At 44.9% G+C, this 26,394-nt stretch overlaps 1 protein-coding gene across 1 annotated transcript; it reads right to left on the minus strand.

Moving 5' to 3' along the window:
• Positions 1-665: 665 nt before the first annotated feature.
• LOC109407366 (thioredoxin domain-containing protein 11) lies at positions 666-26,333 on the minus strand. The gene is made up of 8 exons (XM_062856243.1): positions 25,414-26,333; positions 4,278-4,719; positions 4,023-4,217; positions 2,902-3,837; positions 2,418-2,795; positions 2,160-2,353; positions 1,787-1,916; positions 666-1,719 (listed from the first exon to the last, which is right to left on the minus strand). The coding sequence occupies exons 1-8, from the start codon at positions 25,920-25,922 to the stop codon at positions 1,468-1,470; spliced, it is 3,036 nt and encodes a 1,011-aa protein (XP_062712227.1). The 5' UTR covers positions 25,923-26,333; the 3' UTR covers positions 666-1,467.
• Positions 26,334-26,394: the final 61 nt, after the last annotated feature.

Consider the following 26,394-nt stretch of genomic DNA (forward strand, 5'->3'; position numbering starts at 1 on the left):
CGATTAATCTGCTTTTATTCACTGTTTTCTAACTAACGTAAATTCGTTCAAATATTTATCACACTAAATTCGGAATTTTGCACAGCCCGTGATCGAAAACGGAGTAACATTCCAAGTAATATTTTAAGTTTTGTTCGGCTCTATAAGAGATCTCTTATGACCAATTTGATAAAACTTGTAATTTGCAATAACTTTTGTTCAAGCGTTGTCGGAAACGCTTTCTTGGCATAGAAATAGTCGTTCAAAGTCGTGGAAAGGAAAGGGTTAACACCTTGATCTGCAATTTGCTTCGAATGGACCAGCCAACTTGATCATTACACATGAAGAGCAGTGGCGCTGTCTTGTGCCGCGCGCCTTTCACAGTTGCATAAAGCCTCCGCATATGATTCCGATCCATGCTTGCAAACACACTTTTTCTTTGTGCTGCCGTATATTATTACAATGAATTCTTTTCTCTAATGCTTTTGCTACACTGAACTGCTATCTGTTTAGCCAACCATACAATATTCGAATGCAAAAGTGTTTGAATGGCAAGAAATTTTCAGTTGGTAGCTGTGGAAGTACTCGTAAAATACTAAGCTGAGAAGCGTGCTCTCTCCCAAGTGGAACATCACGTAAAGGAAAAGCAGGGTTTGAATTTCTTTCGAAAAATCAATAGACGTCACTGATTATGAACAAAATATATTAGTGTGATATTTCATCGATCATCATTCACTTTACGAAATACAAAACTTTCAATAATTTAGTTATGATTAAATAAACGGAATTCTCTCTACATTGCAACAGGATAGTTTTTCTCTTTTGCATCTTATCGACATCATCTCGTCGCACTTAGCTTGGGTGCCAAATATCGATATCTACGGGTAATATTTACAACGCTAGTAGTGTAGTGCTTTGTTTCTAAAAAAAAGTGTCTGTTTTCTTGATTTTCACTCTTCAATTGCCCTAAGCTTTTAATGAATTATCATTTCATATTTTACCTAAGGGGAGTTTTCAACTTTCACTTTATTTATAATAATAATATTCTTAATTCTAAATCGTTTTTTTATGTTGTTAGCAATAATTAGCTCACAGGCGAGTTAAAATATCTACAACGAGATCTCGATACCGTTGATAGTTGAATTACGTGTTGTTTTGCTTTTTGATTTGGCTAATATACATGTACTTGCAGTAATGCTTTTTTCTCTGAGCTGAGAATTTTAAATCAGTTCGATTTGATATTCAGAATATTCTCTCTAAAACAAGAAAAGGGAAGTCTATCCCGCAAAAATATAAACAACAAAACCTAAAACAATAGATCAACACATTGCTAGAAGGTAAAATGCTTTCTAAGCCGTGGGCGATGAAAAGGTAAGTAAAAAGAAGGAACCAACTAATATCCACATAGGAAACCAGGTAGTGAGAGTGTTTGGGTGAATAGGATGGAAAACAGAAATGCCTAACTAAATGCACATCTATCTCTCGGTTTCACGTGGCGATCTGCCACATGGTGAGAATTGCTTTCGCACTTGCCTTCAGCTGGGGAAAATCACAGGAATGACTAAGACAACGGAGCGTGGCTAGGTAGAGTTCCTGCAGGGCCTGCAACCGGTGCAGGATTCGGGCTGCTCGCGTTGGACGTTTTGTAGATAACCGATAGAGACGCAAGTTAAGCGAGATGCTGTCGCTCAGTTCGCGCTTTATTGCCGCTAGGCAATCGTATCGCGGAGGTGAGTTTGGCTGGATAGGGGTGAATCAAACAATGTATTAGAACAGCTTAGAACCGTAGATCTGCAGAACTACTTACTTTGATGTCGTTGCAAATGAGTGTTGTGGCGTATAGCCTCTCTGGAGGGTTCAAATTGGAAAGAATGAACCCAAGAACGTTGGGGACAGTTATCGGCAAACTGCGAGAGAAAACTCGACTCTCCACTTTCCTGGAAACAGTGTACAGTGTAGTACAAAAATAGACATCAGTGGGGGCATCAATTTTTGTCATTGGATGACATCTTGGACAACATAGGATACAATCCAAAACCACAAAATTGAGCAACGAAAAATTATTAGTTTTGATACGACGGCCAATATACGATTGGAAATTTATCTGCGCGTCGATACCAACAGACAGCACTATTGAAAACAATGATAAATGTGAACCCTTGTGGAAACAAAATCCTTACCTTTGATTGGGGAAAATAATCAGCGTAGGAAACGCATCCATGGTGTACTCCCATGGAAGATCATTCTTATCGCCATCGATGCGAACGAACTCGAGCAACGGTTGATGCTGCAGCATTCTCGAGATGGTTAGCAGATGCTGCGAGAGCAAACTGCAGAAGGCACATTGAGCTGAGTAGAAGTGGACGACGACAGTCTAAAACAAGCATGGTATCCAATTGATAAGGTTTACCTGGATAAATCTTAATAAGCATTTTTACCTTATTGGAATTAATCACCACGTGATTAAAGTTATGAGAATTGATCTCCCGCACAAAGTGGTGCTTATGATGCACCACCGGATGATCCCCAGTGGCCACCGGTTCCCGCGGATTCATCTTGTTGTCGTTACCAGAAACGTTTTGGCTTTTGCCAGTTTCCTTCTGTTGCTGAAGTTTGGCGGCCATTTCCGATCGTTTCACTTCAATCATCCGACGGTGTTCCTTGCGGAATTCACTCATGTTGAACGAATGAGTATTTTTGAACGAGACGTTATTCGATCTGAGGAACCGGGGGTAGGTTCGATTGTAAAAGTCATGTACAAGCTTGGCTAAACTTGAAAGGTTTACTTCTTTCTTGAGTAGAAACGTGGATTCATCCTGAAAGAAAAATACTGTATAAGTTTTGATGAAAATTACAAGTTTCTATGTTACACTAGTGTCGCGTTACGGAGGAATTCTATATCATTAGATCAAAAAGACTTACCTCTGGATCTACTATTACAGCGATAGACTTGTTCGGCATATGCAGCACATCCACTCCCAATCGTTCAGCAAAAGCATGGTATAAATCACTGTCCATCCCCAGGAACGTCAATGTCTTGTTGAACTTACAGGACATTCCTTTTATCCAATCCACATAACCATTTTCAAGTCCTGGCGTCTCCTGAAAGAACACTTCACTGCCATCGGACTCGCTCAACCGAAGCAGCTCACACTGTCGTCTTATGCTTAATCTTTTCAACAGCTTTGGTCCTCGATAGTCCTGATCCGAATCCAGCATGGAAGTCACTGGGCTTTTTTCCCGACCATCGTCGTGTTTCAGCGAACCATAAAGCTGACTTCGTTTCCTTTGACCACAACTAGCCTCACCCCCTATATCAATGTCTCCACACTCGTAGAATCTTTCGTCACACTTGACCTGCTCAATATCACAGTAGCCATCCCCGGACTTACGCGCTTCGCCAAACTTCGACGAATTTAACACGTTCACAAACGACACAGCAATAGCAGATTTGCCGGAAACTCCCCGGCAACCATCTTCCGCTGAATCCTTCTGCTCCTGCGAAGGATGCCGCTTCAACAGCAGTTCACATTCCTGTCTCAGCTGGCCGTAAGAATCGGTACTCACACGCCTTTGCTCTGCAATGTACTTCTTGGCCATCTCCTGCACCCAGATGTCGTTCCGGCAGTTGTAGTACTGCATACCCAGCTGCCGCAGCATCATGTACGCATCGGAAGACGATCCGTACAGCGAGCGAGGCGTGAAGAAGAACAACACCGGACCCTGATTGAAGTACGGGGCTAATGAAGCGGACTTGGTGGCACCGGGTGGCGCAATCCACATCGAAACCACCTGGATTTGCTTGTTGATCCAGGTGGTCAGCTCCGGCATAGCCCACGAATCGTTGCCGTGGTATTCCTATGGAAGCAAATTATAGATGATATGGTATGTTGTAAGTGTGGTCACAAATAATCCTCAAAGCTATTTAGTATACAACTAGAAGTATACAGCTTTGTGTGAATTTAGGTGGTTTCTAAGACTATAAACCGAACTATAATTTTTTAATAGAAGATTTATAAAAAAAATAATCATCATCTACTTACGATAGTTTCGTTCCACAAATACAGCCGAATGGCTGGAACCTCCTCGACACCGAAAGCACTGGAAGACTCGCCCGTGACAACGCCGAATGCCACCTCCTGGAAGGGGTCCTTCTCCAGCCACTTCAGCGACGTTTGATAGAACCGATTGTATTGCTTTCTATTGGCATCCATGTCCAAAAACGCTACGACCACCGCCTAAAAATGTTTAACCATGTAACACATCAAAAGAGACAACGACAATTCATGGATTCTTACATCTTTCCCAGTCATGAAGCTCATCAGATCTCCGGGCCCGACCATCCTCTGGATCGGGTTGATCAGCGATTGCACAAACCTGGACAGGGCCGCATTGGTCCACACCTGGTGGAACTGCACGGCCATTCCGTTCGGTTGGTAAGCCATCAGCACCGGCCAGGATTGCACCTTGGAGTACTGCAGTCGGCACTCTCCGCCCGGTTGCCAACAGTTGATCGCAGCAAAGTGAGCCTCGCGGTAGTAAAGTCGGGCCACGTGCTCGTAGACCGACCGGGCATGTTGGCTTTCCGCACACCACGGTGCGTAGTAAAATACGAACGAGAGCTCCGATTGCGAGACGCGAGTCTGAGTGGGCCCCAACGCTCCCGAAGGCCAATCGCTGACCAAGGAACCTTTCGAGAAGAATGGTGCCGGTGGAGGTGCTTTCGATATTCTAGGTGGACTGAAATGAAAAGATTCATATGAGATAAATGAAATTCTAATGAAAAGATGAAAATAGACAATTTGTGCATTTCATTAATATGTCGCAATGCATTGTTACAGTACATAGTTCTTACTGACCTGTGGAACGACTGGGTACAGCGGCTACTCAAGGCAACGAAGCGGATCTTGCGAAGTGAGACAATGGAGACAGACGAACAAGGACCACGGTTGGGCTTCTTGTCGAGTCTACCCAGTACAGCCTCATCAAGAACACGAAAACAGCCAAGGAAGTATGGGAGTCGGTCCGGAGTGCTCCCGGGAAGCAAGGAAGTACCAGCAAAATCACTATTCTTAGAAAGGTGACGCAGATGGGATACAATGACGGTGAAGACATTAGAGCAAACGTTAGCCGAATGAAGTATCTTTTCGAGAAACTTACGATCGCTGATCAAGAGCTCGACAAGGATCTGAAGGTGAACATCGTGCACAGCAGTCTATTCAATTATTTCTTCACGCTTCTCACGGAACTGAAGAGACGTCTGGATACGAATCTGACGATGGAATTCGTGCACGATAAGCTGATTGATGAAATTGTTCGGCAGAGCTACTTGAACGGTACGGAGTCAGCGCTGAGAACGGAGTTTAAGAAGAAATCAAGTTTGAGTCACTTGTGTCAGAAACCTGGGCACAAACGCAAGGATTATCGCCAGTGGATGGAGCAACGAGACGCGAAAGAAGCAGAGAAGATAACTCTCAAGCACATACACTGCCTATGATCGCATAATTGTCCCATATGAATAGGAAACCCAGCAAAGATGGGACTGATATGCGATCATGGGCAGTACAGGGGATGGCCAAAATGTTTGTGATAGGCAACTTTTTTTCTCTCACAAAAAAGTTCAACATTGTGTAACTTTTCATAGAGCGCATCAAATATTCTCAAATTTTGACTGTTTGTCAACCTATTATATGTGCTTGTGCATCATTGGTACAAATTTGAGCTCGATTGGTTAATCTTTCGCGAAGTTATAATAGTTCTGGTAAAACACTAATTTTTAGACTACTAATTTTTGAGCTGTCACATCTTGGAGACCAGTGAACCGAATTGAATGTAATTTTGAACTTTTATACACAATATATTAATGCTTGAAAATCATTTCAAACATGGGTATTTTTAAACGTTGAAAAAAATTATGATGGATTGACACTTTTCGGATCTTTTTCGAAAAAAAATCATTTTTTTACATCAATGTCATAAAATTTTGTTTTTGATATCCAAAGATTTTCTACTTCTGTTCATAAGATATCTACAAAAAGATATATTAGAGCCTATTTGGATTAAAGAAAGAACACATTTAATATTTTTTGCGCAATATAGTAAATTTGACACATTTTCCTCTAAATGGGTAAAAATGTCAAACCATCATAACTTTTTTCAACGTTTAAAAAGTATCTATTTTCAAGCATTATTATATTGTTGATTATCGCCAGTGAATCAAAATTAACACCGCTAGCTATCATGGTTTCCCATAGCGGAAATCATCATAGTTACAGGTCGCAAGCCCTGGTAAAGTGTGGAACGTTTTGATGGCTGTGATCCCTGACCATCATGTAATCATAATCCCAGGGATACTCAAGTGACCATAGTGTTGGGTTGTGGGGGTTGCGTGTGTGGGGTGCATATATTGACAAGCATTGCTATGGATCGTTAGGGCTGAGTAGGAACGGGAAATGGTTCTACGATTGCTTAATTGCGATTATACCTACTGGTATGGTCGTGGTTTAACAGTGGTGGCGCCGCTTTTCGCTTGTGTTCGGCCTAGGTGGTTTGTTTAGGCGGTGTGGGTAGGTCTGTATGTACTTCGTACGTGCAGTGCGTACGGCTTCAGCATTGTGGTTACTTGGGTAGTGTAGGATAATTGGGTTTGGGACTGAGGGGGTCGTCATTGATTCTGCCGACACCATTGAGTGCTCATTGTTGACGGTTGTGTTGGTGACGATTTCTTCAGCTTTATAATCTCATTTATACCACGCACAAACTTTGGGAAGAGGGACTGCTTTGTAATGCAAGAGAGGGATTTAAACTCTGCGTTACGGGTTGGGTGAGGTCATGCAGATTGCAGATAGAAGCAACCCAGGTGACCGTGCGGCTCGGGTCGTGATGGATGCATGAGTGCAGTGTGTGTGGGGTGCGCTACCCTGTCGGTGCAGTTGAGTCTGGGTTGGAGTGGAAAGAGATCCTTCTCTACCCTAGATCGGTTTCGGTTGTACGGGCGGGGTAGTGTTTGTCTTATTTGTGACGTGTTGTGCGTGATTTGCGGCCCGAGCTGCGTGGTTACTTGGGAAGTATTGTGCTCTGCAATCTAGATTTTGGTTTTAAGGTGAAGCTATGGCTGGGCTGTGCCTCGAATTTGTTGGGCGCAGGTCGGGAGAGCTGGTGGCGGTTTGTGCTGGAGGGTTTGCTCGATTGGCTATTCACTGTTGGTAGCCAGTCGATCGACTGTTCGCGCAGCCTGTCATTTGGTTCTTGGGGTTTGTGCTCTCGAGGTTCGGGGCGGTGCTTCATTGTATCTTCGCTTTAATACTAATATTCCTTGTTTGATTAATTGACTATTATGTACAGGCGTTTAACTCATTCTATTTCATAGATTGCCAGATTTAAGGGTAATGGTTCAATAGGGTGTTAGCAATCAGAGTGGATTAGAACGAGTTGGCGCCTACAATACACCAACACTAACACACATACACCAATACTTACACGCACACATGCACCTACAACTAGCTGTAAAAGACCAGTGGGCGGGACAATGGTGCCTACCCAACAGTTGTAGGTGGGGTGTTTGGCTTAGCTACATGACTTGGTCCGGCAAGCCCATAAACATCAATTGGTAGACGTATTGCCTAGTGAAAAAACAACGCAGATGGGCGAAAGCCAGGGGATGCGTTGATAATAGCAGAATAGCAGAATAGCAGATTATCGCCAGTGAATCAAAATTCAACCATCGCGCAACAATAATGACAATGTCGCAACCTGTATTTGTTGCGACAAAACAACCCATGCGACATAAGTTTGTCCCAACTTGAAAATAATGGGATTAACATCGTACACCACGAGTTTAGAGATTTTTAAGCCTTGCATTGCGATTTTCGAACGGTAACTTCGAGTCGGTAAACACTGCAACTCAGGTGAAGCTCTATCATCAAACAGTTTCGACTCTTGGTTAGTAATAATTTATTATTCACGAGTTGGAAAGTACGCAACAAATTCAGCCTCCGTTTTGTCTGCAACAAAAAATTTCGAGATCATGTCATTATCTGTCACCAGTAGGGATAAAGACTAATCGTCGCACCTTCTTTGTTGCTTGTTTTGTGCCTCTTTTGTCTAACAATTCTCTTCACTAATTATCGCTCAAAATTTCATTCAATTCGGTTCACTGGTCTCCGAGATATGACAGTACAAAAATTGATAGTCTTAAAAATAGTGTTTTATCAGATCAGTTATAACTTCGCGAAAGATTAACCAATCGAGCTCAAAATTGTACCACTGATGCACATATAATAGGTTAACAAACAGTCAAAATTTGAGAATATTCGATGCACTCTATGAAAAGTTACACCATGTTGAACCTTTTTGTGAGAGAAAAAAAGTTGCCTATCCCAAACAATTTGGCCACCCCCTGTAAATCTCCAGAGAGCAAAGGCTGCGGAGAAGTCTAAAGAAGAATTTTTTTTTTTTGCAAGGTTTCTAGCTGCACTCTGAATAGAGTTGAAACCTCTACACTAGACCCGAGGATAGGAAAGAGTACGTAATCTTTCAGAAGCAGTTTGCCAGCCGTACGCGGAAAATGATATGCACTGTTGCAACTGACTCAGAAAGCTACGGTAGAAGATTGGAAAGTTTTCAATTGGTCAGTCAGTCAAGATTTGCCTATGTAGTGTTATGGTCACACGTGTGTTTGTCTTCTTGTTTGATTTTGTGGTATGGTTCAATATGTTTTACTTCTCGTTAAATCAGTTGTCGTATGCTTGTTTTTTTTTCATCGAATCAATCGAACCCTGTATGTTAAAATATAGACGATCCTGTGTCAAATTGTTTCCTTTATTTCGCTAATCGTTTTCTACTTCTCTGTGTTCATCTCTTGTGTCCTTAAATTGTCATCGATCCAAAACCCACAGAAACATGTAAATGAACTTCTGTTGGTGTCATAATATTTACCATCTAAGAGATAACCAAAAATACGCCAAGTTGGTCAGTTGATTGTCCTATCGGTCCTACCTAGATAAACCATGTCATTTTCTCAAGCGTAGCCTAGAAATGTCAACCTGGTCATACACAAGTAACGTTGTTCAGTTAATAAAAAGCAGTCAGTTTTTGTCTAAAATGTCACGTCGAACGCATTGACGTCAACAATGCGTTTAAGTGTTCGCACGTTAGCTTCGAATCTATCAGCACAATTAAGTGCTGCAAATATCCTTCCCACTATTGATTCTTCGGTCGATTTTAATTGCTTTATTTAAAGAAAATATGACCAACTAACATTGTAAAAATTCGAAAAAGCGACTATGACATTAATAAATTACTGATCAAAATCAACCGAGAAACGTGGGAAATAGAGCCCAAACAACATTTTGAGGTCAGCTGGCTATAAAAGGTTCCAAAACCTGTCACAAATCCTATAATACTTTTATTAGGATTTGTAACGATCATCAAAACCTTCTCAAATCCAACCGACTTGGTACTATTGCTTGGGAATAGACTCTACTGAGCCCCGGCGGTTACTCCGTGTTTATCGAGCATGTCTGATACATATGATCAGCCATACTCCATCTGCAGCAGCCGGTTCGTGATGAACCGTTGGAGGCGCATTAAAATGTTAAAAGGGTGATATGTTTCACTAAAGAACACTACATTGCAATAATCAAAATGCAACTCCTTCACTTTAATACCGTCAACCCCTGCGAACTTGGCCAGGGTGAGAAGTCTAAAGAAGAATTTGGCCAGGGTGAGAAGTCTAAAGAAGAATTTGCATTTTTATCAAGACCACGTGCCGATGAATGACAACCAGTATCGGAATGGATCATAGATTCCCGAGCGTCATGCCATTGTTGGTGCAAGCAGTGAGCACCCCTCGTCGACCGCATCCAATGAACTGAAACGGGAGCAAAGCAGCGCAGCCAACATAACAAAACGAGAGAGGAAGTAACTCGCATCACCGCCGACGCGACGCGAGTACAGTTTTGAGTTTTTTCATTCGTGAACTAAAGTTCGAAGTGTTAACATCGTTTCGCTTAAATAAAGTTATCGTTTTCTTTGAAACTCTGTTTTCCGATTAATTCTCGATTGACGGCCACCTAATCGACAGGTTATGAGCCCTGCAACGCGGCACGAGTGAAAGAATCGGGATCAGAAAAGAAAGTGTTTTTCCGCGGACTTTGTGTGGCTCCTGAAACAACCGAATCGGCCGGCGAACAAAATGGCGGAGGCGAAAATTTCCCTGGAGCGGCTCAATGATTTCAATTGGAGCAGCTGGAAATTCCGAATGGAATTGCTGCTATTGAAAGAAGAGCTCTGGGACACAGTGAAAGACCCGAAGCCAGCGGTGCCTGACGCACAGTGGTTGGCCAAGGATGCTAAGGCACGTGCCACGATCGGGCTTGCCTTGGATAATAACCAATTGTGCCACGTTTTAAATAGTGCTACCGCTCACGACATGTGGAAGTCACTGAAGAAATACCACAATGGAAGTTCGCTGACCAACAAAATCCACGTTTTGCGCCGACTGTACTCACTTCGCCTTGCGGAGGGCGGAAGTATGTCGGAGCACCTCAGCGAAATCGCACAGCTAGTGAATCGTCTTTCCGGCATGGGTGAAAATTTGGCCGAACATCTGCTAATCGCCATTATGTTATCGAGCCTTCCGCACTCCTATGACGCGTTGATTACTGCTTTGGAGAGCCGTGGTGAAGATCAACTCAAATTGGAATATGTGAAGGGACAGTTGTTAGATGAGTGGCGGAGGAGGTGCGGGTGTAATGACGGCACTGGTCACCCTGAAAAAGTGCTAAAAACGGGAGTGAAACCGAAAAGTGGACCGAAACCGAAACAGTGTCACTATTGCAAACAAGAAGGGCATTTCCGTCGCGACTGCCCCAAGTTCGCGGCTGATCAATTGAAGAAGCAGAGTGCACCGAAGCACGAAACACAGTCGAAGGCAAAAGTGTGCACAGAAGATGAATATTGCTTCAATGTGGGTGCTGATTCAAGTGACGATTTGTGGTACCTAGACTCGGGTGCGAGTGCTCACATGACAAATAATGTGGAGCACATAATCGATCTGGAAGAATCGCGCAGTGGTACCGTGTGCTTGGCGGATGGGAAAAAGTTGCCAGCCGGCGGAAGTGGTGTCGGCAAACTGGTGGTGATGAACAGTGGTGGTGAGAAGAAGAACATTACACTGAAGAAAGTGCTATACGTTCCGGACCTTGCGAGCAATTTGTTATCGGTCGGAAAAATTGCGGACGAAGGTTTTGAAGTAGTGTTTTCTCGATCGGACTGCCGAATAATGAAGAATGGTTGCACAGTGTTTGTTGGAGAAAGAAAAGCTGGGTTGTATCATCTGAAGCAGCCACAATATCAGTCGTTGTTGTCGGCAGTGTCACATTCGGACAATTGTCAGCATCTGTGGCACCGCAGGCTGGGACACCGGCATCCGGAAGGTGTAAAGCGGATTGTGGCGGAGGATCTCGGTGAAGGTTTGAAACTACGTGATTGTGGAGTGAGATCAGTGTGCACCGTGTGCTGTGAAGGAAAGCTGACGAGGAAGCCGTTTCCGAAAGCATCTAGCACCAAGTCGTCTGCTCTGCTCGACCTGATCCATACGGACCTGGCGGGACCGTTGGAGGTGAGCACACCACGAGGCAACCGTTACGTCATGACCATGATCGATGACCACAGTAAGTACACCATTATCTATCTCCTTAAACACAAATCTGAGGCATTTGAGAAGATACGCGAGTACGTGCACCACGTGCAGAATCAATTCGGACGGAAGCCGAAAGTACTACGATGCGATGACGGGGGAGAGTACAGTAGCACGCATCTGTTGACGTACTTGAAGGAAAACGGGATAACCTTGCAACAAACGGCTCCCTATAGTCCCCAGCAGAACGGGACTGCTGAGCGGAAGAACCGTTCTCTAATGGAGATGATGCGGTGCCTGCTCTCCGAAGGCCGCATGGACAGGAAATACTGGGGGAGGCAGTCATGACTGCGAACTACTTGTTGAACCGTCTCCCATCTGCCTCCATTGAACGTACTCCTTTTGAACTGTGGCATGGATCAAAGCCCTCGTATGGTCATTTGCGCGTATTTGGTTCACATGCTTTCGTCCATGTGCCGGACCAAAAGCGCCAGAAGCTGGACAAGAAGGCTGTTCGTTTGATATTCGTGGGATACGAGGAGAACCGGAAGGCCTATCGTTTCCTCGACGAATCAACGAATCGAATCATCGTGAGCCGAGATGCTGTGTTCCTGGAATCGGAAATGAAGACGCAGGAGGCGGTTCGTGACATCGATGTTTCGGGTCAACGTGGAGTGGTGGTGAATCTCGAAAGTGCTCCAAAAAAAGGTCGACTGCCAACTTGAGGAGCAACAGGAACAGGGCGGTGTTGGACATGAATTTCCTGATGTGAATGATGGTTACGAAAATGCAGCGTTACCTGAAATGAACGAAAGTGATTATGATAGTGCTTCTGAAATGCTGGGTGATTCAAACAGTGAATCGTTGTTCAGAGGATTTCCGGAGGAAGAGTGTCGGCGACGATCGAATCGTACGACGAAAGGAGTTCCGCCGAAACGATTCGGCGAACAAGCAAAGGTTGTTCGAGCAGAGGATGAACCCGAACCCAGGAATTTGAGAGAGGTGAAAATGTCGCAGAACTCAGGAGCTTGGCAAGCCGCTATGAAATCGGAACTGAAAAGTCATTTTGAAAATGGAACGTGGGAGCTAGTGCCATTGCCCGTAGGTCGAAAGGCAGTCGGAAGTCGATGGGTTTTTAAGTTGAAGAAGGATGCAGCAGGGAACGTGATCAGACATAAAGCGAGACTTGTAGCACAGGGCTACTCTCAGCAGTATGGAATTGATTTCGATGAGGTGTTTGCTCCAGTAACAAACCAAACGACGTTCCGTGCACTTCTTGCTATAGCCAGTCGGGAAGGAATCGCTTTGCAGCATCTGGACGTCAAAACAGCTTACCTCCATGGTGAGCTTGAGGAAGAAGTATACATGCGGCAACCGCCGGGATTCGAGGAACCTGGACGAGAACATCTTGTGTGCCGACTGAGAAAAAGCATATACGGCCTCAAGCAGTCGGCAAGGTGTTGGAACCGCAAGCTGCATGAGGCCTTGACTAGGATGAAATTCCAGCAGAGTCAATCGGATCCCTGCCTCTACACTAAAATCGTTGACGGAAACATGGTGTACGTCTTAATCTATGTTGACGACATAGTGGTGGGCTGCAAGAACGAGTCTGAATCCATAAAAGTGTATGAGTATCTGAAGAAAACATTCGATATTGCATTCCTTGGAGACCTCACTTATTTCTTGGGGATGCAGATCGACAGAAAAGATGGGAAGTATAGTCTCAGTCTAAGTGGCTATATTGACCATGTGGCAAATCGTTTTGGGATGAAGGATTCGAAACCGGCGAAGACACCTATGGACAGTGGTTATTTGAAGTTGACTGACTATGGAAAACCGTTAGAAGACTCCACTGTGTACCGTAGCTTGATAGGAGCTTTGCTGTATATCGCTGTACACGCCAGACCTGACATCTCCGTAAGTACATCCATATTGGGACGCAGAGTAAGCTGTCCATCAGATACCGATTGGACCGCAGCAAAAAGAATTGTCCGCTACCTGCTAGGAACGAGAGATTGGAAACTGGAATTCACCGGAACAGAAGAGGGCCTTCTTGGATTTTGTGATGCTGATTGGGCAGGCGATCAGGAATCTCGGAAGTCTACTACCGGCTATTGTTTCCTATTGGCAGGAGCAGCTATATCTTGGGTTAGTCGTCGGCAACCATCAGTGACTCTATCGTCAATGGAGGCCGAGTATATGGCACTGAGTGAAGCGTGCCAAGAAGTAATATGGCTACGAAGGCTGTTACTCGAAATGGGATGCGCGCAGAAGAAGCCAACTTTGATCAACGAGGACAATCAGAGTTGTATTGCATTTGTTCGTTCAGAAAGGTCAACCAAGAGATCGAAACACATTGAAACCCGTGAACATTTTGTCAAGGATTTGTGCCAACGGAAAGAACTACAGCTAGTATATTGTCCTACAGAAGAAATGACGGCGGATATCTTAACGAAGCCACTATGCGTCGTGAAGCAACGAAAGTTCGCCAGCAAGATCGGTATGAGTGTTACTCACTGAGGAGGAGTGTTGGTGCAAGCAGTGAGCACCCCTCGTCGACCGCATCCAATGAACTGAAACGGGAGCAAAGCAGCGCAGCCAACATAACAAAACGAGAGAGGAAGTAACTCGCATCATAGCCGACGCGACGCGAGTACAGTTTTGAGTTTTTTCATTCGTGAACTAAAGTTCGAAGTGTTAACATCGTTTCGCTTAAATAAAGTTATCGTTTTCTTTGAAACTCTGTTTTCCGATTAATTCTCGATTGACGGCCACCTAATCGACAGCCATATGGTGCAACGAAAAACACAAGTTTTTTAACCATGAAAATCACGCTTGCGGATGGAAAGAGTATTAGGGTGCGGGCACCGGTTTTGGCCAGTCTAAGGGAAATCATTTTTATAAAAATAACAAATAATCCAATGAAAACAACCAATGCGTCAAATGAAAGGTTTCAATCTATGTTTTGAAGGAAAAATGCAGAAATCAAGCCAATACTTGATTTTTGTATTAAAAGTGGCACTGGCCAAAATAGAAGCTCTGCCGCAGTTTTGGCCATATTCTTAAGTTTGGTTTCTATTTTGGCCAATCACGTGTATTTCTTATGGGAGTGGCCAAATTAGAAGCACCCTGGCCAAAATAGATATATGGGAGCAGATTTTTTAAGGAAATATATTTTTTTTCTTCTAGTTTTTAATCAAAATGTGTGGTTTTCACAGCTGCAATCATCATATTGTATTAGGATCTACTAGTAAAAATTAAATTTACGCCGATTTAGATCGCAACAGGCTCAATACCGCACTATGGCCAAAACTCCGGACTGGCCAAAACTGAAGCTTCTACCCTATGTCAAAAGGTGCTGGAACATGCCTGTTGGAAACGTTGGATGACCATGGTGAGAAGAAACTGAGCGAAATCCTGTTCATGCTAGACCTGGACGTCAATAAGCGACATTTGCGGATCGATGAATACGTGGACGCCGGTATTTTCTAACGCTGATAGATGACTACAGCAGTTAAACGACGGTATTTTTTCTGATGCAAAAGTCCGAAGTTCCTGGATGTATCGAGTGGCATTTGACCCTGCGGCGTTTGTTTGCATTCCCAATAATCATTAAATTAATTATTTAAAGAGGACGAAGCTAGAACCGAAGACGATGAAGTTGATATTTTATTGAATACTAAGACAGTCACATAGGATATCGTTTGATACATCCGAAGACAAGATCGTTGTTAGTCGAGCTGTACGATTTATACCGGCTGACACAATTATTGATAATGAAGATGAAGTGATGGTTCAGTATCAGTTCAGCGAAGTGTAGAATCAATTACCAAAGTCGAAAATATTCAGCATAATTCCAAAGAAAAAATCAGAGCGTTATTTCGGAGATTCAGAAGAAGCTGGGCACGATTGAGAATGCAAGGGAAGTGAGGCGTTCGCTTATGAATAATAAGGGCGTTCCACCTCCACGTTATCATGATCCGCGAGATCCACGTACCGTTGCTGAATCCAAGAACAGTTTGCATTGGAATAAATGGAAAGCTGCGATGGTTAATCTCAAAGCCAATCGATTTGAAATTTTATACACGGCTATATTCTATACGTATCTCACTGCGGTCCAAAAATTGTGTCAATTGGTTTAAAATTTACTGAGTTATAACAGAAATATGCCCAAAGTAGAAGCTCTGCCAAGATGGTGCCTTCTTCTTCTTCTTATTTGTCGCTCTACGTTCCCACTGGAACTTTATCTTCAACTTAATGTTCTTTTTGAGCACTTCCACAGTTATTAATTGAAGGGCTTTCTTTGCCTACAATTGCATGAATTTGTATATTGTGAGGCAAGGACAATGATACACTATGCCCAGGGAAGTCGAGAAAAGTTCCCGACCAGAGCAGCGGGAATCGAACCCGCCCTCTCCGGATAGGCGATCCAAAGCCTCTTACCACTAGGCTAACTGGAGACCCCCAAGATGGTTCAACTTTCCTATTTTCACAATAAGCTGACTTAATATGTAAATACACTAAAGATGCTAACAGACTGTCGTAATCAATAAACTTATAAATTACAAATCAAATTACGATGAATCATATATTTTGATATTGATATCCCAGTTAACTACATAGTCCCCACCTCAAACCATTTATGAGAATTTTTAAGACATCCTCTTAACACCTTTATAAAATTCTGATGTAGAGTGGAACTCCTTTTTCTTCTTCTTCTCTGTGGCTCTACGTCCCCACTGGGACTTGGCCTGACGATTCAACTTAGTGTTCTCTGAGCACTTCCACAGTTATTAATTGACGGGCTTTTCTTCTTTGCCTGACATTACATGAATTTGTATATTGTGAGGCAAGGACAATGATACCGTCGATGGGGGTGACAATGGGTCTGGGGGGTGAGATTGGGTGAAAACGGAGAAACATAAAATTTGAAATAGCTCATCAACTGTCGCTAATTTATATTGAAAATTTTATATTATTTCAAAGAGAAGATGTTTTTACACATCATGATGCAGAATAAGATGTTTAGCAATAATCGTTTTTTGTTAAATTTGTGGCTAAACTTATATGATGAAACTACTAGTAAATCACTCTGAAAAAAATTCTCCTTCGTAATGTTTCACACAAGTACCTAACCAAAAATTTTCTTATAAGTGGTTAGCTGTAGGTATTACCTGGTTGATGCAACGAAAAAAGCGGACTGTCAATGCACTTTTTATTTAAAAATTCAATATTTTCGACCCTATGTCTAAATAATAAGAATGGGGGTGAGATTGGGTCAAGCAAGTTATCGAGTGCACATAACCTTAACTAAAAATTCAACTTGTTATCCAGTCCCCAGTTGACGTTAGAGTGGTGCCATGTTTACCGTATCTTCATAAAAGCACGCTTTTTTTTCGAAAATATGTCGAAGAAGTGTCAAGCGAGTGTGTTCATACGTTTAGTGCCTAAAATCATTTATAACAATAAACCCATACGTTTTGACAGCTCCTCTGATCATCAGCTAATTTTTAGTGTACTGCAATATCGTAAGCTCACAAAATATACTTGTGTTGACGCACCGTACGGACGAATAGGCCCTTTAGGTATGCCGTCGATTGGAGTCAACCGTCACAACGACAGCTGTTAACGTCACCGCTTCGCTTGTGAAGAAAAGATTTTTTCCTTATCATTGTTGACAGTATCGTGGACGAACTGTGCACACAAAATAATAGTATTACTATATAGTTTCCTAAAATTTATCCTGAATTAATATAAAAATCTGCACTAGAACTAGAATCGATAACCAGAATTATAATTCGGTTCAGAACAGGTATATTTAGTTTCCTCAATTCGATCTCTTATCTATCATCATAATGAATCTTCTTGTGTATTAATTTAATAGGCGCAGTACATTATTGCTAGCGAACAATCAATCCAAAATCCTGCTTCTATAATTCTGTATAATTGATTGTAAGTATCAAAAATTATAAACTTACTAAACGAAACGGAGTTCTGATTAAAACCAACTACAACAGGTACCAGACAGCAGTGCATAGTGTTTCGGATTAGGGCTCATTGCGTTCCAATAACCGCTAAACTATATTGTAAGTGTCAATCCTATATTTTATAAACAATTATAATAATGAAATATAATTACAGTCGAGTCTCGCTACGCTCGGACTACGGAAAAGTTTAAACAAACTCGAAATATACGAGTCACGATGAGCGTATCGAACCCTAACCTCAACATGCATGAAGGCACAAACAGTTGCAAGGGATGCAACCGTCCCGATACCGAGGAGGATATGGTGGCCTGCGATAAGTGCAACGCTTGGTGGCACTTCAGCTGCGCCGGCGTGCAAGCATCCATTTGCGATCGCTCGTGGCGTTGCCCAAACTGCTCGACGTTCTGCGGCACCATCGGATCCGAACATTCGAATGCTTCTAGCGCACGATTGCGGTTGAAGCAACTCGAAGAGGCTAAAGCACTGGAGGATAAGATACGGAAGGAGCAAGCCGACAAAGAAAGGGAATTCTTAGCAGCGAAGCACCAACTGGAGTCGGAGATTGAAGCCCGGCAATCGGTAAGCGGGAGCCTTAGAAGCCACGGAAGTCATCGCAGCCGACGTAGCAGAGTAGGAACTTGGGTGGCAGAACAGGATTTCACAATAGGAAATAGAGCAATTGAGAATCCACCAGAGACCGGCAAAACCTCTACCCCAATACTGACGGGTCAGGTAGGAACCGGAGCGACGGCCAAAATTCTTCCGCCACCTCAACTGAACACCCAAGAGCAGCAGCAGAAATATCCTACCGACCCTCGCGAACGAGCGGAAAAAAGGACTCCCTCCCAACACACCGTTGGGCCTGCCGAAGCAGCTGCTTCCTCCAGCAAAACCGCCGGGGATACCGGAGCCATCATTTTTCCCTGTGAACTCGTCGCGCACCCTAGAACAAAAGATTCCAGTGGCAGAAACAACGACCACGACGAAGTCAGTGCTCGCGTCACTGAATCCGATGGCTACAACGGAGCCGTCCCATTTTTCCATTACGTTAGGCGCAATGCAGTCTCAGCGGCTCCCGGCCGGACCAATGAACACGGCAGTGTCATCTTATCCCGCGTTGCCCGCACCACCTCCGATGTTTTCGCTAGGCACACTGGCGCGGCAACTTCCTTCGACAGAGCTTCCACCCAAAACGGTACCAACGATGCAGCAAATGAGTACAGCGGGCATTATGAAACCCTCGCTACCGACGCTTCCTCAAAATTACTCGTCGGACAGAATGCAGCCAGCACCACCCCTGGCGATCCCGTTGGATCCATCGTCGTCGTCGCTGTCTGCACCCAAGCCAGGAATGAGACAGCCAGCCAGGGAAGATCAACCTTGCCGTGTTCAAAATTCTCCTGAACCGTTTTACCGAGAACCTTCTGGTGTAGATGGACAAATTCCCACGAGACAAAACAGGATTCCATCTCAACCTCCGCGTTACCCAGCCGCACCTCAGTTCCCACAGGCCGACCCTGGGTCCCATCCGTGGTATCAACAACCAATGGTACCTTACTGGCAGCAACCATACTGGCAGCCGCAGTATCCAATACAAAATTCACTCGCCGGAGTGATAAACCCACAGCAATTGGCCGCTCGTCATGTGGTGTCACGAGAACTGCCAAAATTCTCTGGGGATCCGCTGGAGTGGCCCATGTTCCTGAGTGCGTTCGAGTCAACGACGTCCATGTGCGGCATACAGCCGGACGAAAACCTCGCAAGGTTACAAAAGAGTTTGGTTGGGAAGGCTAGGGAAAAAGTTCACAGCATCTTAACCCTGCCGGAGGCAATTCCCGAGATAATAAATACACTGCGCGACGAATGCGGCCGACCAGATCAGCTTGTGCATTGTCTAATGAGTAAAATTAGAAATGCACCTGTTCCGAACGTTAATAAGCTCGACACGCTCATTACGTTTGGGCGCGAGGTACGAAATCTCGTCACCTACATAGAGGCCGCCAACTTGCAAGCTCACCTCTCCAATCCCATGCTTCTATCGGAACTGGTCGGCAAACTTCCTCCAAGCATTCGACTGGAGTGGGGTCTGCATACCCAACGAATTCCTGAAATTTCCCTGAAGGCGTTCAGCGATTTCGTATCGTCGATAAAGGCAGCAGCCTGTCAAGTTTCCATGCCATTCGAGTCCAGCTCGCAGGACGAAGTAATTCGGCCTAGCCGGAAAAAGGAGAAGAACGGACACGTCAATTCGCACTCTGCCGAAGTAAGCAACAGAGAAACTGTTTCGTCAACAAAGCCGCAGAAGCAGCCACAACTTTGCTTGATGTGTCAGCGAAGCGATCACAAGATTAGGAACTGTAACAAGTTCAGCTCTTTGTCTACAGCGGAACGGTGGAGTGTGGTGGACCAACGGAATATGTGCCAGCGATGTCTAACGTGCCATGGGAAGTGGCCATGTAGAACAACACAGCCCTGTGGAACCAACGGTTGCGAAGAAATGCACCACAAGCTATTGCATCCCGGAAAACCGAAATCGGTCGTTTCTGTACCTAAAGGACCTAGCTCTTCGGGAGTCGTCACCGCGCATCGCAGCAAACAACGCAGTACGCTTTTCAAAATACTCCCTGTGACACTGTCGCATAATGGCAAATCAGTTACGACTTTCGCATTCCTTGATGACGGCTCTAATGTAACGTTGCTTGAAAATAGTATCGCGGAGAAGCTCAACCTGGATGGCGAGGAAAGCTCGCTCTGTTTGCAATGGACTAGCAACGTCACACGAAAGGAATCCGTATCGAAACGAGTACAAGTCTGCATATCTGGACGCGACGGCCAAACTCAACATGTATTGTCGCAGGTGCAAACTGTCGACAATCTAGGTCTGCCTCGACAAACCTTAAACTACACCGAACTTCTAGGGCAGTTTCCGCACTTACGTGGGCTACCAATTCAGAGTTACACAGATGCAGTTCCACAGATCCTGATTGGTGCAGATAATGCTCGATTGAAATTGCCGTTGAACAAGCGAGAACGACGTGATGAAGAACCGGTTGCCGTAAAGACAAAGTTGGGATGGACGATCTTCGGTGGACAACGAGGAACCCTTGGCAACAACCGTACCATGGTGCACGTATGCGAGTGCTCCGCTGATCAACGCCTTCACGATCTAGTGAAAGATTATTTTGAGTTGGAGCAGTTAGGCATAACGGCGACATTAGCACCGGAATCAGAGGAAAACAAACGAGCTAGGCGGATACTGCAAGAAACTACTCGGCGCACGGCTTCCGGTCGTTACGAAACCGGGTTATTATGGAAAACCGATGAAATCAATTTTCCCGAAAGCTACGCGATGGCGGAGCGGAGGCTCAAATGTCTGGAACGTCGGCTGCAAGCAGATCCGGAACTTCGGCGAAACGTTGAGGCGCAGATAGCCGAGTACCAGGCGCTAGGGTATGCCCACAAGACCAGCGAGGAAGAACTACGAGCTTCTGACCCAGGACGCGTGTGGTACTTGCCGCTCGGGATCGTTCGAAACCCGCGTAAACCTGGCAAAGTGCGTATAATATGGGACGCCGCAGCACGCGTGAAAGGAGTCTCGTTGAATTCTATGCTCCTCTCCGGACCCGATTTACTGACCCCGCTCATGTCAGTTCTCTGCCAATTTCGCCAGAGGCAATTCGCTATTGCAGGCGACATTCGACAGATGTTTCATCAGCTACGTATCAGGAAGGAGGATAGGCAGTCGCAGAGATTTTTGTGGCGTACGAACCCCGAATCCACGCCGGACGTGTATACAATGGATGTGGCCACATTCGGGGCCACTTGTTCGCCATGTTCCGCGCAATATGCGAAAAATTTGAATGCAGCAGACTACGAGGCAGAGTACCCGGACGCGGCGAGAGCTATTACGCAGAATACCTATGTGGACGACTACTTAGACAGCCGAGACACCATCGAAGAAGCTGTCCAGTTAGCCGTTGCCGTTCGTGAAGTACACAGCAAAGCTGGATTCGAACTCCGAAATTGGCTCTCCAATGACCAAGAAATTCTCAGCCAGATCGGAGCTGAAAATAGTCCAGCGGCAGTGAAAAGTTTCACCGCAGAGAAAACAACAGTTGCAGAGCGCGTCCTTGGTATGATGTGGGAACCAACTGAGGACCTGTTCGTATTTTCCGCTCAATTTCACCAGGATCTCCTTCCGTTGCTATCCGGTGAAATAGTGCCTACTAAGCGCCAAGTTTTACGTGTGGTAATGAGCCTTTTTGATCCGTTAGGTCTCATTTCTTGCTTCACAGTCCATGGAAAAATCCTACTCCAGAACATTTGGAGATCTGGTGTGGGTTGGGACGATCCCATTATCCTAAGGGACTTCTTGGATTGGCAACGCTGGACAAAGCTGCTACCCGAGCTGAACCAACTCCAAATCTCAAGGTGTTATTTCCCTGACTATGAACGGGAAAGTTATGGTTCTTTGCAATTACACATTTTTGTGGACGCGAGTGAGCTAGCCTACTGTGGCGTTGCATACTTTCGCATTATCGACCGGGGAACACCACGATGCTCTTTGGTTGCTGCCAAGGCTAAAGTCACTCCTCTTCGGCCTCAATCCATTCCCCGCAACGAGCTCAATGCAGGAGTAATCGGCGTGCGGCTTATGAAAAGTGTTTTGGAGAACCATTCACTGCAAATCACCAAGCGCTTCTTCCACACTGATTCGACGGTCCTCTTGGCCTGGCTACGGGCTGATCCCCGCAAGTATCGTCCCTACGTCCAGTTCAGAACTACGGAAATCCTGACGGACACGACGGTAGAGGAATGGCGCTGGGTTCCCACCCGGTTAAACATCGCAGACGAAGCAACCAAGTGGGGTAACGGCCCCAGTTTCGATGCCCAGGACAGATGGTACCGCGGTCCGGATTTTCTCTGGCAACCGGAGAGCGAGTGGCCAGCAAAAAACACCTTAATCGAAGAGCCAACGGATGAACTGAGAAAGATTAACGTGCATCAGGAAGTGACGACCGATCCAGTGCTGGAGTTCACCAAATTCTCAAGATGGGAGGATTTAATCAAGTCTCTGGCCTATCTGTACCACTTCATTAATCGCTGCTCGACCAAACAGCGTGTTCCGACAAAATCCCGCTTGGCAACGTTGACACATCAAGACTTCGTATCCGCTGAAAATGGTTTGTGGCGAATGGTCCAAGCCCAGGAATTTGGAGAAGAAATTTCGTCATTGCAATCCACTGAATCGTCTGCACAGAGACGCGCACGGCTTCCGAAATCGAGTTCGTTGGCAAAACTGTCGATATTCTTAGATGACGACGGCATTCTACGCTCGGAAAGCAGAATTGACCCAAAAGCTGCTTATTATCCCTACAATTTTCGGAACCCCATAATTGTTCCCAAGTATCACTACGTGACAGATCTTTTGATTCTTCGTTTCCACCGACGGTACGGTCATGCCAACACCGAGACCGTTCTGAATGAACTTCGGCAGCTCTACTGTATCCCGAAGATGCGATCTGTTGTTAAGAAGGCCGTTCAAAAGTGTATGTGGTGCCGCGTGTACCGTGCCAAACCGAATGCCCCTAGGATGGCTCCATTACCGCAGCCACGTGTTATGCCCTTCGTGCGTCCATTTACGCACACGGGCATCGACTATTTTGGGCCCCTGATAGTGAAGCAAGGACGCAGTCATGTTAAAAGGTGGGTAGCAATCTTCACCTGCCTCACCATACGTGCGGTGCACCTAGAGGTGGTGCATTCTTTGACGCTGCAGTCATGTAAGATGGCCATACGACGATTTGTGGACAAGCGAGGAGCTCCGCAGAACATCTTTAGTGATAATGGCACTTACTTTCACGGAGCTGCCAGAGAACTCGCTGCGGAAATCAAGAATATCAATCTCGCTTTGGCTGGTACCTTCACTAATGCCGAAACAGAGTGGCATTTCAATCCACCTTCTGCTCCCCACATGGGTGGTGTGTGGGAGCGGAAAGTGCGTTCAATTAAGGATGCTTTTAAGGTCCTGGCTCATCGCGAAAAGCTCGATGACGAAGGACTACTCACGTTGCTGTCGGAGGCTTCAATGATCGTCAACTCCCAGCCACTCACATTTGTGCCGCTTGAATCCCCCGAACAAGAGGTGCTCACGCCGAACAGTTTTCTTTTGATGAGCACCAGTGGTACCAGCAACCTCGTGCGCATTCCCATCGACCAACCGATTTCGTTGCGCACGAATTGGGGAGTCATGCTACACCTCTTGAACCAGTTTTGGAAGACCTGGATCAAATCATATCTGCCAACCATCGCCAGGAGAACCAAATGGTTTGTAGAAGTTCGTCCTCTCCAGGTAGGTGACCTTGTGATTATAGTCGACGAAACGGTTAGAAACGGTTGGCTTCGTGGGAAAGTTGCCAAGACATATCCAGGTATAGATGGACAAGTGCGTAAGGTAGATGTGCAAACGGAAACAGGGATGCTGCAACGACCTTCCATTAAAGTGGCCCTTCTGGACGTGCTGCAGGATGGCAAGACCAACTAGCGATAAGGCCTTACGGGTCGGGGTGTTGACGCACCGTACGGACGAATAGGCCCTTTAGGTATGCCGTCGATTGGAGTCAACCGTCACAACGACAGCTGTTAACGTCACCGCTTCGCTTGTGAAGAAAAGATTTTTTCCTTATCATTGTTGACAGTATCGTGGACGAACTGTGCACACAAAATAATAGTATTACTATATAGTTTCCTAAAATTTATCCTGAATTAATATAAAAATCTGCACTAGAACTAGAATCGATAACCAGAATTATAATTCGGTTCAGAACAGGTATATTTAGTTTCCTCAATTCGATCTCTTATCTATCATCATAATGAATCTTCTTGTGTATTAATTTAATAGGCGCAGTACATTATTGCTAGCGAACAATCAATCCAAAATCCTGCTTCTATAATTCTGTATAACTGATTGTAAGTATCAAAAATTATAAACTTACTAAACGAAACGGAGTTCTGATTAAAACCAACTACAACAGGTACCAGACAGCAGTGCATAGTGTTTCGGATTAGGGCTCATTGCGTTCCAATAACCGCTAAACTATATTGTAAGTGTCAATCCTATATTTTATAAACAATTATAATAATGAAATATAATTACAGTCGAGTCTCGCTACGCTCGGACTACGGAAAAGTTTAAACAACTTGATAGCGTTTTCTTCTCCACTCATTTTTTTTAAATTTTAAGGAAATATCGTGAAACTACCAGACGGTAGTGGCATCCAGGAAATACCGGGCCATAAAACCGGTAACATGACAAAATTTCGGAAGACGAACGAACGTCGAAAAATATCATGTTTTTTTTTCAATAAATCTATTAATACGCCTCTCCCTCATTGTAATCCCCCCTCCTCTCATGGAGGTTGAAACTTTAAATGTGGATGATTATGGTGGCTGAAAATGGCGATACAACATACAAACTTTATTTTATCAAGCTTTAACCATTTTTTCGATTGTATTAGCTCTTTTAGGTAGATTAATCATCTTTTAAAATTATCAAAGTTTTCATTCGTCGTGGTTACATTGTATTTTAAGTAGGTTTACTAGATATGATCAATAAAATTAGCTTGTATTCTTAGATAGGCGACTTCGAATACTTTGACCCATTCTCACCCCCTCTAAGGGGTGACACTATGCCCAGAGAGTCGAGAAAATCTTCCTGACCGGAACGGGAATCGAACCCGCCGTCTCCGGATTGGCGATTCATGGCCTTAACCACTAGGCTAACTGGAGACCCAGAGTGGAACTTACCTATTTTGAATAGACGCATAGGTGGTCAGTATCAATGCCAGGATGCATAGCGCCTCCCGTCCGTAGATAATGATCATACTGATCCGACTGTACCTCCTTCCGCCGTTAGTGTTACCGTCGTTCTGCGTCGGCAAATCCTCACTGGTTTCGTTACCCGTGTAGTGATACTTCGCCGCAAGATCACCCGTAGATTCTACTAGCTCGTGTTCCACGTCGTCGTTCGCATTGTTTTGTTTCTTGCTGTCGTCGTCATCAGCAGCAGTAGCAGCATTGGCTAGCGTCGTCAAAAGCGGCGTTTCTACAGCTCCCTCTGCATTGCTCGAGACGGGCGACGACCCGTGCTGGTAGTGGTCCGAGGTCACCTGTTTCTCCCACGGTGCAAGACTGGAACTGATCCGACGACGGGAACTTCCTGTTTCCTTGAGAGGCCTCGTAGAACTGTGATTGGTGATGTTTCTGCAATCTTCTTCTGCTGTTGGCTGCTTCCAGGCTGGTATTAGTGTATTCATAAGGAACCGCTATTTTCATTCGTCGTCTTCGGCGCTGTTTTTGCTGCTGTTGCTGCTTTCGATAGTGCTCAACCGAGAAACAACACGTCATTACCATCAGCCCCGCAGTCCTCTTCGTCGTTCGTCGCCGTCGTCTTTTCGATGCCTTGGTCGTCGTCGTCGTTCAAAACACGGCCATCCAAACTAAACTCAGCAGCACCCGCAGTGAAAGGGGGAGGAAGCCCAATCAAAACAGCATACTTTTACACTCTTTCTACGCGTCGCTCTGTCTTCTAATCACCGCTTATCACTTTTGGTCCATCCGAAATTGGGACCTTTCGCTGTTACAGCACACTATGTCCACCAAATCGCAGCGTTAATTCAATTATTTTTAATCTCCGAACAGTGCCCGAAACGAAAGAACGGAACGCGATATGGAAATAAAAATTTTGACGTTTCTCGAGACGGCGGAGATGTTGCGTTCGTTCAGCAG

Source organism: Aedes albopictus, chromosome 3 (genome assembly GCF_035046485.1).
Source record: "Aedes albopictus strain Foshan chromosome 3, AalbF5, whole genome shotgun sequence".
In the NCBI taxonomy this organism is placed as follows: Eukaryota; Metazoa; Arthropoda; class Insecta; order Diptera; family Culicidae; genus Aedes; species Aedes albopictus.

Bases quoted from the DNA above. Each gene is read 5' to 3' on its own strand.
- LOC109407366 (XM_062856243.1), bottom strand. From the start codon at position 25,922: ATGAATACACTAATACCAGCCTGGAAGCAGCCAACAGCAGAAGAAGAT. The intron at 4,720-25,413 runs GTAAGTTCCACT...TTTTCATTTCAG, and splicing joins TATGCGTCTATTCAAAATAG to TCCACCTAGAATATCGAAAG. The intron at 2,354-2,417 runs GTAAAAATGCTT...TGCTTGTTTTAG, and splicing joins TGGTGATTAATTCCAATAAG to ACTGTCGTCGTCCACTTCTA.